The 11,704-nt window shown below is 36.1% G+C and overlaps 1 protein-coding gene across 1 annotated transcript; it reads right to left on the bottom strand.

Annotated features, from left to right (window-relative positions):
* Window positions 1-7,792: 7,792 nt before the first annotated feature.
* On the bottom strand, window positions 7,793-10,395 carry LOC132644432 (homeobox-leucine zipper protein HOX11-like). Its single transcript, XM_060361028.1, has 4 exons — window positions 9,865-10,395; window positions 9,255-9,592; window positions 9,054-9,133; window positions 7,793-8,496 (listed from the first exon to the last, which is right to left on the bottom strand). Exons 1-4 carry the CDS (start codon window positions 10,244-10,246, stop codon window positions 8,100-8,102), a joined length of 1,197 nt encoding a protein of 398 aa, XP_060217011.1. The 5' UTR covers window positions 10,247-10,395; the 3' UTR covers window positions 7,793-8,099.
* Window positions 10,396-11,704: the final 1,309 nt, after the last annotated feature.

The following is an 11,704-nucleotide window of genomic DNA, read 5'->3' as shown; positions in this document are numbered from 1 at the left end:
AGCCGAAATTTTTATAGCCCATGACTTGTATGAACATTCGAGGACGAATGTTTCTAAAAGGGGGAGAATGTTACACCTCTCGTTTTTGTCGCAAGAAGTCCTTGGCCTATGGGTGGTTTATGCCCTTAGTATGAAGATCCGTACCCGAGTTTTTAAAATATTAAGTACCTTACCCCGTGTGTACCAAAGCATAAGTACATGTTTATTGTAATACTACAGGATTAGAAGTAAATGAATCGAATCAACGGGAGTTGGGCTGACCCAGGAAACACCTGCAGAACAAGTCCACATAGACGTGTCGTCGCGCCGTCGTTGTGGACCATCGGTATTGCCGCCTCCTCTGATTCTCTAGTGGCAGAACGATGGCGCTATTCGATGGGTCGTCGATGTGTCGATGAGCCGTCGACCTTCCCCTCGACCCGCAATCACTGGAACCTTCTAGATCCGTCTATAAATATCTAATCCCATGACTTTATTTCTTATTTTCTCAGTTCCAAACTAGAGAAAACCTCTAAATATTTCCTCTCACTACTTTCCATTATATTGGAGGAGTTTTTGCAAGATCCGAGCCCGTAAACCCGAGCTAGTGAAGCAAACAGGTTGTTCCTAGGGTTTCTTTGAAGTTGATGAGCTTGGGAATTGGAGTTAGAGTTTGATTCTTGATATCCTAGTTCCTTCAATGTATGTATATGATTCTTATCCTTGTGTTTGAGTTATTATTAAGAATTTTAGTGGTTTAAGCAAAGGGAAATTATAGTTATGAATGTTGTAAGTTGAATAAGAGTAGAGTTGGACTTGAGGGCTATGTTGGAGGGGTGATTTGGAGTATAATTGATTATATTTTGATATGTAAGTATTTATATTGTTGTTGTTAGTATTATTGTTGATTTTTAAGTTAGATTGGAATTGAGGGGTTATTGAGTTATGAAGGAGATGTTGCCTGAACTTCGTCAAGTCCCTTTTTTTCAATTGAATTGGATAGTAAGTGTTATGAAGGGACTAAATGTGATCTATGTTGTCTTGATTGTAGACTTATGAGTTCAAGAAACAGACGTTGGACGATTAAATGCACTTCAAGGTATGTTAAGGCTATCCCTTTTATTCTTTTGGCATGACCCTTATTACGTGAACGAACAAAATAAGCGAGCGAGTTCCAAAGACTCTACTCTTAGATGATAAAGGATTCATCGTATCCTTGAATTCCTATGTTCCATGTTTATGGTCCCAGAGATCTTATGTTACCCAGAGTAGTCCAGGGCATAGCTTTTATGAGTCTTTCATGCATTGTTTGTATTTATGTATATATGTATGTTCAGCTATTTTCCTACACCGTGCCTACATGGCCAGGCAGCATGACACCGTGCCTACATGGCCGGGCAGCACCACTAGTAAGCGGCGTGAGATGACTATCATCCCGGATGCGGGATGCCCGGACGCGGGATAGTGATGATGATGATGACACTGTACCTATATAGACGGGCAGTTTACTATATATATATATATATATATGTATACAGAGATGTACATGATTTTTACATATTGCATGCATATCATACATCGCAGAGGTATCTTCAGTAATAGAGATGCATTCATACAGTCAGTTTGTTTATGAGTTTCGGGTTCCTTTCATGATTTTTACATATATGTTACTCTTATGCCTTGCATACTCAGTACATTCTCCGTACTTACTCCCCTATTGCTCGGGAGGCTGCGTTCATGCCCGCAGGTATAAACAGATAGATAGGTGGTCCAGCTCAGTAGGACTCTCATCCAGCGGTGATTAGTGTGCTTCACATGATCCGGAGTTGCGATTTATTTTGGTCTACCATTACTTTGAGATGTATATGCATATGGGCATGACGGGGCCTTGACCCATCCTTTCTATAGCTTTTATTCCATTAGAGGTCTGTAGACAGTTATAAGTAGATGACTTGTGAGGTAGCCTCGTCGGCTCCCATTCTTTTGTATACAGTCCATGTAGCAGCCTAGTTGGCTTGCATTGTTATCTTCAGTGTATATAGTTGCATGGCGCACAGTTCCTGATATTATTCTTTCATGAATCTGATTAATCCAGATTGAGTTACTTGTGGGCCCTTATTATGTACTGTTGTCCAGGTATGAGTATAAGGGTGTGTGGTAACTAGAGATCAGGCACTCGTCGCGGCCCATCGGGTTGGGTCGTGACATTTCAGGAACTCAACAATAGCTTAGGGCCCTGTTCTACTGGCCTAATCTATTGAATGATTTGAAAGAAAAGGTCAAGAGTTGTGAAGTTTGTCAACGAAACAAAGTTGAACATGTCCCTTACCCTGAGTCGTTACAGTAACTACCGATTCCATCCAGGGCTTGGGAGCATTTAACTATGGATTTCGTCGACGAACTGCGAAAATCACATGGAAAAGACACAATTTTAGTGGTGGTTGACAGGTATACAAAATATGCTCACTTTTTTACCTTGACCCATCCTCATAATGCTTCAAAAGTAGCTCAACTTTTCCTCGACAACATTTGTAAACTTTATGGAGTTCCCACTTCGATACTCTCTGATAGAGATCCAATTTTCACGAGCTTATTCTGGAGAGAAATCTTCAAAGGCCTACAAGTTGATCAAAAATTGACATCAGCCTATCACCCACAATTGGACGGGCAATCTGAGAGTCTAAACCAGTGTATAGAAGCTTATCTTGTTGTATGACAGGTCATAAACCCAAAGCTTGGAGTTTGTGGATTCCCATGGCCGAATTTTGGTACAATACCTACTTTCAGTCAGTTATTAGCGTGACACCCTTCGAAGCTTTATATGGTTATGATCCTCCACTGCCTTCATTTGAGCTAATCGCACAGTCAAAGCTTGAATCAGTGGACTAATTGCTGAGAGAAAAGCAAGTCACCAACAAAATATAAGCAACATCATAAATTAAACATAAAACTAAAATCACAATATTCTTAATTATCATCAGAATAGAAGTCCTCAATATCATCCTCATAATAATATTTTGGGTTTCTTAAGACATATCTTTTTTCTGTAGATGTTAATTCTCTACTTGTTGTTGATACTTGTTCTTCGTCCAACTTTAGCAGGTAAAATCTACAATGTCTTGCTAGCATTCTGTTGTTTTATTTTCTAATCCTTTATACGGCAGCCTCGCAAGTTTCTGGACCTACTCGAGGCATGGTTATTGAGTACCTTGTTGGGATTTGAGCGTTGAGATTTTCCAAGTCACGAACAAGACGTTATGATTTGGCGTACCGATATGCCAATTCGTGACGTAAACCACAATAATATTCACGTGGATCTGAATATTTCAGGTAGCGAAAATCGTCATTACGCTCTATTAAATTGTGAGGCTTGAAATAATCTAGCACGAATTCACTGTTATCGGTTGAGGAATCACCAGAATAGTTGTTTTTATTTGAGTTGTCATCAGCACTGCTATTCGAATCCTGTGGAAAAAATACTGATCAATCTATAAATCTACTATGCGACATTGAATTTTAAGTAGATACTAAGTAGCAAAATGCTTTTTATATAGGCATCAAACTCAATAGGTTGTGGGATCATGATTATGACCCCACCAACTTTATTTAATACAGTACAACTATAAATAATATTATGGGGAATCATCGTCATCGGACATCTCACAGTCCGAATCCCACTTGGATCTGAATATGACATAACTATGTTGACCATATTCTACCCTGAGGCAACGTATTTTCATCCGATTTTTCTCTTCGCGAAAATGATTAAGAGCAAAATTCAACTTTTGTAGAGTGCCATGAGGCATTGACATAGCACGTCTTTTTGGGCGTTTAAGCCCTAGTGACCTCAAGTTTTGTTCCAGTGCTACAGCCTCCCCAACAAGACAATTCCACTCGTCTGTCATCATATTGTTGTAACGTTGGTTGTATCTCTCGTTCGGGTTATTCGAATATTCAAAATCTTCACCCAATTCCCATGTCCTACCCATTGCGTCGAATATGTCTGCTGGAGAGAATGTTATAATACGACTAATATCTCCAAATTAGTTAAAAAATGACATAGTAACTCAATTTTGTGTGGTTGGTAACTATTCGTCAATTACGTTATATAACACTTTCTAGCATGCAACGCAAATTTTGGATTCGAATTATGTTGTTTTTCTGTATGACAACTGTGGTTGACAACACAGCGCATAGATATAGCGCAGTAATTTACTGTGTTATGTCAGAATAACGCAGTAATTTACTGTGTTATTCTGACATAACGCAGTAAATTACTGCGCTATATCTGTGCAAACTGGACTATATTGACATAACGCGGTAAATTCTTGCGTTATGCAACACTCCGTACTTAATTTGACTTGATGTAACACTGCAAGACACACTAATTGCATGCATGCGTTGATTGAATATTCAAACGCATTCAAACCTTATTAATACGGTTTTGTATGAAAGGAAAACACAGTTTCTAAGTTTCATCCGATTTCTGTATTTTACACAAATTCTAAGTTTCATCCAACTTTTACATTTTGTACTCCTAAATTAGTCAAAAAATGGAAGATGTTCCAAAAATTAGAGTTTCTTTATTTTGGGACGGAGAAATTATATTCGAGGAATATAATCTGCGTTATGACTCTCGCCCAAAATACCATGTTAAGTCTTCACTTAACTTAAAATTCTCAAAACTACTTCAAGCCTTGTATAATAGACTACAAGTGAGTGTGGGTTATTTTGATTTAAATATAATTGGAAGATATCCAATATCATTTACGCCGCAAGATTTAGTTACTTATGGACAATGGTACATTCAAGACGATGACTCTTTGTCGGATTATTTGAAGGCGTCTTACGGTTATAGGGAATGCATATATTTAAACGTCCTTGAAATGTACGTACAAAAGGCCCCCATTAATCATCTTGAAGTCATGGCTATAGCTCCTTGGGAAGCTCGAAATAGACCTCGTCGGGCAACCCCATCTAGAATTCAGGCTGAAGTTACTGAAGCGAAACCTACCCATGAACGCAATTACCCTGACATGAGCACTTATGAAGGCATTTTGAGGAGTCAACACTTCAATCCTGATACTATTGTTGAATGGAAGCTCAAATCGAAGCCTGGTGTGCCTGGTAATATTTTTGAGTTTGTGTTTTAGGCATTCAAACCATGCATTGATGGTTTTGCTCATTGTCAGTCAGTAATATTAATAGATGGAACACGTGTGTACGACAGAAAGCTGCTAATTGCAGTTGGAATGGATGCGAATGGAGCTATATTCCCTCTAGCTTTTGCAATTGCAGCCAATGAGAGCACTAATACGTGGGGTCTGTTTTTGAACTACTTGAGGCAACACGTTATTAAGGATCGTATGGGCATATGTATTATATCAGACAGAAATGCTGGCATATTAAGCAGTATGTTTAATTTGCATGGGTGGCAACCACCCTTTGAAGGAAAACTTTCAAAAGACATATCGAAACCCAACACTTTGCAATTGGATGTGGGCGGCTACAACAGAACATCAGGAGAAACAGTTTCACCTGCAGATGGAGATTATTAGGCGGGCGGATGAGGAAGCCTTCCACTGGTTTAATGTAATTGATAAAGACAAATGGACATTACACCAGGATGAAGGTAGGCGATGGGGGATGCTGACAACAAACAGCATTGAGTCATTCAACGGCTTGTTAAAATCTGCACCGGGACTAACTGTCACCGCAATGGTAAGAATGACTTTTAAGCAAGTTGTGAAGCAGTTCGTCACTAGATCAAAAGAGGTCAAGGGACTTACAGCAGACGGTCTACGATGGATGCCAAAACCGTCACAATTGTTCGAGTATCACAAATTTAAGGCTCAGCAACAAGACCGGATGGAGTACAACTATGCAGAGCGCATATTTGAACTCACAACAAGTGTGCACCAAAGTAAAGGAGGTAACGTCCACACAATTTGTAAGATTCCAAGAACATGCACATGTGGCAAGTGGCAATCATATCACATGTCATGTTCTCACCTACAAGTGTTTTATCACAATGTGAAAGAACGCCTCCACGTACGTGGCCAAGGAATATAGAGTTGAAAATTATGCAAAGATGTATGCTGGAATGTTCTACCCACTTAGTAGTGAGAGTTATTGGCCACCGGATCCATTTTTCATGGTTACAAATAAAGCATTTATCCGTAAATTCAAAAAGGAAGCATACTCCCGTATTCCTAAGGAAATGATATTCTACCAGGGAGATACACTCAAAAAATGCTCATTTTGCAATTATGTTGGTCATGATAAACGTAAGTGTCTCTTACGGCATGGTGGTCAAAATACATCTCGCGGTGGAAGTACCTCTCGTGGCGGAGAAAACTTTCGTAGTGGTGGCAAATCTAATGGTGGTGGCACATCTCCCGGTGGTGGCAGAAGATCAACTCAAGAGCATGAATTGATGAATGTATTTTAAGTTTTTTCATTCTTTGATGATTGTATTTTTACTACTTTCGATTTGTTACTAATGATCAAGTTTAAGTAATTTTCATATTGTTATAATTTAAAGCTAATGACACCAAGTCTTCAAACAAAAATGGAGTTCGAGCACTTTTCAACCACTAAAACGATAATTCGAAATTTTATTTATCGTTGATGTATTGAACCTACTTTATTAATGCACAAAAATAAATAGAAATTTATATAAAATATTGAAGTTTCAGAATCATGAAGCATGATTAATTTATGATTAAAGTACGTAAAAAAGAAAAAGCAATTTAACCGAAAAAAAAACAATTGACTCTATAAAACAAAGCAATGATGTTTGATGGGAGGTGCCGAGAAGCAGAAATGATAAAGCAAGAGTGTACTTGGCTCGTGTGTACTCATAATTGGGTCGTCATAAAGGATACCTAACTTCAGCAGACACTTTGATCAATATGCCATCTTTGTCCCCCTTTTCCTTCCCACGCCTCATAATAAATTCAATCAATATGTTGTTTGAATGAAATCATTAAAAAGGCACCAACAGACATATGATAGTCCCCCATGCCAAACCAATACTCTTTTTGTAATCATTAAGCATGCCTTGAACCACGGGACAAACCCCATTTTCCACAGATGAAAAATTCCAAACTATATGACATTTTCATCATTCACCCATCAAACCCCATTCCACAGATGAAAAATTAACTTGTAGTTATTGACCAGTGTATATTATTATGTGACAATATTTTTATAAATGAATGAAAATTAAGTGGCGTGGCCATAAACATCAAAAATAAATTCGCTTTGTTTGAAATTTTTAAAATTTAAATTGTATTTGACCATAGCATTTGAAAATAATAATTCATTGTTGAAATGTATTTTTTCAACAAGGTTTAATTATAAAAAAAATATATATATAAATTTTAATTATTTTTCAAATTTTAAATACAACTTCAAGTGTAATTAAAATTTTCATGGCCGAACAATAGTTTTTTAAAAAAAAGAATAATTCTCATGACCAAACGAGTCCTAAGAGAGTTAATCTTCTTCTATTCAAAGTACCGTCAAATGCAGTCTGCGCACAAGAGTTTCATTTTTTCATGCTAAACGAATGATGATGAAAAATGAAGATTAAGAAATTTTCAAAAAGAACCATCACATAAAAAAAAACAAAAAAAAACTCCACTACATCAGAATAAATGAGATTAGAAAAACTATTGCATCGCAATTGCAATTTCTAAAATTTGTATAATTACTCCTTATCTTTTAAGCAAACTTTGTTAAACCTTGAGAAAAGATATATACTTATGGAACTCAACATTTTCAAGAACAAGATAAAATAGAGAACAAATGAAATAAAAATCATACAACCAAAAAAAGGTGCTGTCTGTTTTTTTTCAAGATAAAATTAAAGGGGAAATTCTTCTAAACCTAGTACAACTACAAACAAATCTCTCATACCCTTTTACTTCTCTTTTTTTCTTCATGTAAATGAACCAAAAGAGTCTCAATAAGTCGAGAAAAAAACCCATCAAGAATCCCAAAGGACACAAAAAGCCCCTCTTCATGATCTCATCCTACCAAGATCTCTTGAGGCAGAAAAAACCAAACCAATGATTAGTATACTTACATTAGAGAAATTAAAAACCACATTCTTTTTAAGAGGCTGCTGATTGGTGGGGATGGTTTGGATTATTATTAGTTGTAGCAAATGGGAAAAATCTTGGCCTAGAAGAATTAAGGAATGGAATTGCTTTAGGAATAGTGTCACTTGTAGTAGTGGTAGGAGGTGCTTTGGAAGTGGTGGTGGTGGTTCCGGCGGCGGAGACCGGAGGAAGAGCCGCGGCGGTGGAGGTGGTGGTGGTGGTAGCCACTCTTTCACAAGAAGGGCACATAGTTAGAGTGGTGGCAGGAAGTTGCATGTAGAATGGATTAGAAGTCTTCAAAGCTCTCAATTCTTGAAGTTCTTTGTGTAGCCTTCTGTTTTCTTCTGTTAGCGTCTCACAACATCTCTTCAAGTACTCACAATCCACTTCTGTTTGCTTCAACTTAGTCCTGCAGTCAAAAGTAAATTTATTACTACTAATTAATAAATACCCCTAACATTATTTCAACAAAAACAATAATCCAAGAAAATGATATGACATTGTACTGAGTAAGTGGCATGACTAGAATTCAATTTTGCATTAATTGTGGTTGCATACATATAAAGACAAGTGCTCACATAATCCAAGAATTATTGAAAGGAGTTTGCTGCAAAATTGTACCCAAGTGGGGAAACAGACCAGACCATTTATTAAATTCTCATCTGTCACAAACGTATGTTTTCTTTTCTTTGTTGCCTTCAATTCTCTACTATAATAAATCCAGAGTTTAAGGTTTATAGTATATTTTTAGTTTAAATAATTTTTTCCCTATTTTGTCATTTAAAGAATATACATAGATACGTCTCCTAAATATGTGAAATTTAAAATTTTAAAAATAAGATATACATATACAACATGCTATAACAAGCATAGATGAGTAATAACTTAAAAATTATTCACACTGTATAGTACCAAATCTCAAATCAAATAGTAAAATAAAAGAAAAACAAATCCAATAGAACAAACCTTGCTCTTCTATTCTGAAACCAGACTTCAACTTGTCTTGGCCTTAGATTTAGCTGTTTAGCAAGTGCCAGCTTTTGCTTCTGTAGCATAAAAATACAAAAAATAAATTTAAAAAAATTCAAAAACTGTCCTTTTCTTGTTGTTTCAACCTAGAAACTCCAAGAAACAATCAATACTTATTTTACACTAATTTATACTTACAGGATTGAGAGTATGGTGTTCTTTGAAACTTTCTTCAAGATAAGCAGATTGTTCTTTAGATAGCCTAAGTTTTTTCCGAGTATTCACACCATTTTCATCTTCATCACTTGCTCTTGAAGATGCTCTTTCCGGGTCGTTCCCTCCGGCAGACTCCGAGTTTCGTTTACTACCAATAATATTAACACAGCTTTTGAATAGACCAAAATCCATCCTAAACGACGACGCAACACTGTTTGGAGATGAAACTTCTTCCATACCAGCAGCCGGTAGCCTGTTCACGTCGAACCCCCTTGCCGCCGGCAACCCACCGTTCCCCGACGAACCATTTTCAGAACTCCCTATTAACACATAATCCAACAATATTATAAACATCAAAATAAATTTAGTATTTTTTATGCAAGTACTATCTTGGGAGTCTATTTAGAACTACTAGTAATTATATATGTCAAAAATCACCCAAAATGGTTCCACACCAATCATAAATATATACGTGAAACCAAAAACGTTAAAACCACGAGTACACAATATTAGTATGTAAGAAAAAATCTCATGTTAATAAAATTTTAACTATTGGGCCCGGGGGTTGTATGTGTGTGTATGTATATATTACCATTATCGGAGGACCAATGGAGGGATTGAGGAAGATTACGACGAGGAGCAGGAACAGGAACAAGAGGGAGAAGATCAAGCTGAACTGGTGTATTATTTGTACTATTAATATTCCCTTCTTCCGAAGTATTTTCTTCATCATCATCATTTTCTTCTTGATTTTCATCATCTTGTTCTTGGAGTACTCTTCCACTTGATGAGTTAATTCCCAAAGCCATGCAAAACCCTATTTGACAAGGAGTATTCTTCATCTTCTTACTATCCTTCTGCTGATCAGAAGAAGAAGAAGAAGAAATAATATTGTTCTTATTTGACAAGAATGATTTTGAAGATGCTGCTGCTCTAGTAGTGTTTGTATCTCCTAAGCTTAATCCAAGCTCCATACTTTCATGTGAAGGGGAAAAATTGTTGAGTACAAATAGGCAAGAATTTAAGGAGAAGAGAGTAGTGGGGATATGTAGAAAGGAAGGAAAAGGAAAAAGGGGATTTTGGATTGAAAGCACAAGAAAGAGTCTTTATAGAGATTCTATCCAATTTGTGAATGGTTAATTATATTAAATGCTAGAGAGCGATGAAGTTTACGAGTTGTTGGGTGGGGTCCCTTTTGAACAAAGGAGCAGACCCTATTAGTCCTTTTCTACTTCTTTTCTTTTCTTTTTAAGACTAATTTGGAGTAGTATTATTATTATTATTTCCACTTTTTGATATTTCAACACCTTTGTCTTAATGTGCAAATATATGATAATGTCTAGTCAAAAAGAGATACTAGAAGTACCGATTATTAAACCAGCATTATCTTGTTTTGTTTCTCATGTTTTATTCTTTCATTCTTAGGGTTATTTGGTAGCTGGTTAGAGCTATGTAGGTATTAATAATATTAGAGACGGAGTTAGAATTTAAAATTTGTAGATTCAGAATTTTAATTCATTTAAGTTAACAATTTATATATATTCATTGAATTTTTCAAGACAGACACATGATTTAGAACAAAACTACTGGCTTTGACCGAACCCACGAGTCATGTGCTAGCTCCACACCTAAGTAATGTAGAGATTAGTTAGGTACTAGTAATGTAGAGATTCGTTACGAAGGAATTTGTGTAGTATTATTTTATATATGAATCAGTTATGAAGGGTTTATCTTCTATCATACATAAAATAATACACAGATTTTACCATAACTTATTCATATATTAGTTATACGAGTTTCTAAATTACAAATCAAATATCATATTAGGTGTGTTAAGTTTTTTGCATAGCAAAAGAATATTATCAAACATGATACTATTTATGAATAATTTAATAGATAAACAACTTAGTTCCTAACCAGCTACCAAATGGCTCCTTAGAGTTCTCATTAGCCACCGCGTGGGATTATGGTAAAGTAGATATATTTCTTCATTAGAAATCAAAAATTTCAGTTATAAGATTTGAGAATTTTTTTTTTTTTTTTGGGTACGAATTAATAATCTTAAGTAGCACGAATCGAATTAATAATCAGGGCAGACTAATAAAAAACCAAAAGAGAAATTCTTGTTACCCATGTGTTCAAGCCTTAATTTTCTATTTATTCTTAGTTTTTTCTAGTGAAATAACAAAAGAAAATTAAGGGACTGTATCTTTATGGGCCTGTTCGGAAAGCCACCCTGGTAATTGGAGTTGGGTGTAATTACACAGTTTGGCCTATTTGTTTGACCAGGTAATTACACAGTTAGGTGAGAATTGGGTATAATTGAGAGGGTGTAATTACACTCTCCAATTCTCAAGGAGGGGTTGAGAATTGGATGTAATTACACCCTGTAATTACAGGGTTACTTTTAAATTTATTTCTTTTTAATTTTA

This window comes from Lycium barbarum, chromosome 6 (assembly GCF_019175385.1).
Source record: "Lycium barbarum isolate Lr01 chromosome 6, ASM1917538v2, whole genome shotgun sequence".
In the NCBI taxonomy this organism is placed as follows: Eukaryota; Viridiplantae; Streptophyta; class Magnoliopsida; order Solanales; family Solanaceae; genus Lycium; species Lycium barbarum.
Note: the sequence above shows the minus strand (reverse complement) of the source record. Positions and strands in the feature narration are given on the sequence as shown.

Excerpts from the sequence above, each read along its gene's own strand:
- LOC132644432 (XM_060361028.1), bottom strand. The coding sequence starts at position 10,246 with ATGGAGCTTGGATTAAGCTTAGGAGATACAAACACTACTAGAGCAGCA. Across the intron at positions 9,593-9,864 it reads CCATTGGTCCTCCGATAATG|GGAGTTCTGAAAATGGTTCG; the intron begins GTAATATATACA and ends ATGTGTTAATAG. Across the intron at positions 8,497-9,053 it reads TTTCAGAATAGAAGAGCAAG|GACTAAGTTGAAGCAAACAG; the intron begins GTTTGTTCTATT and ends TTTTGACTGCAG.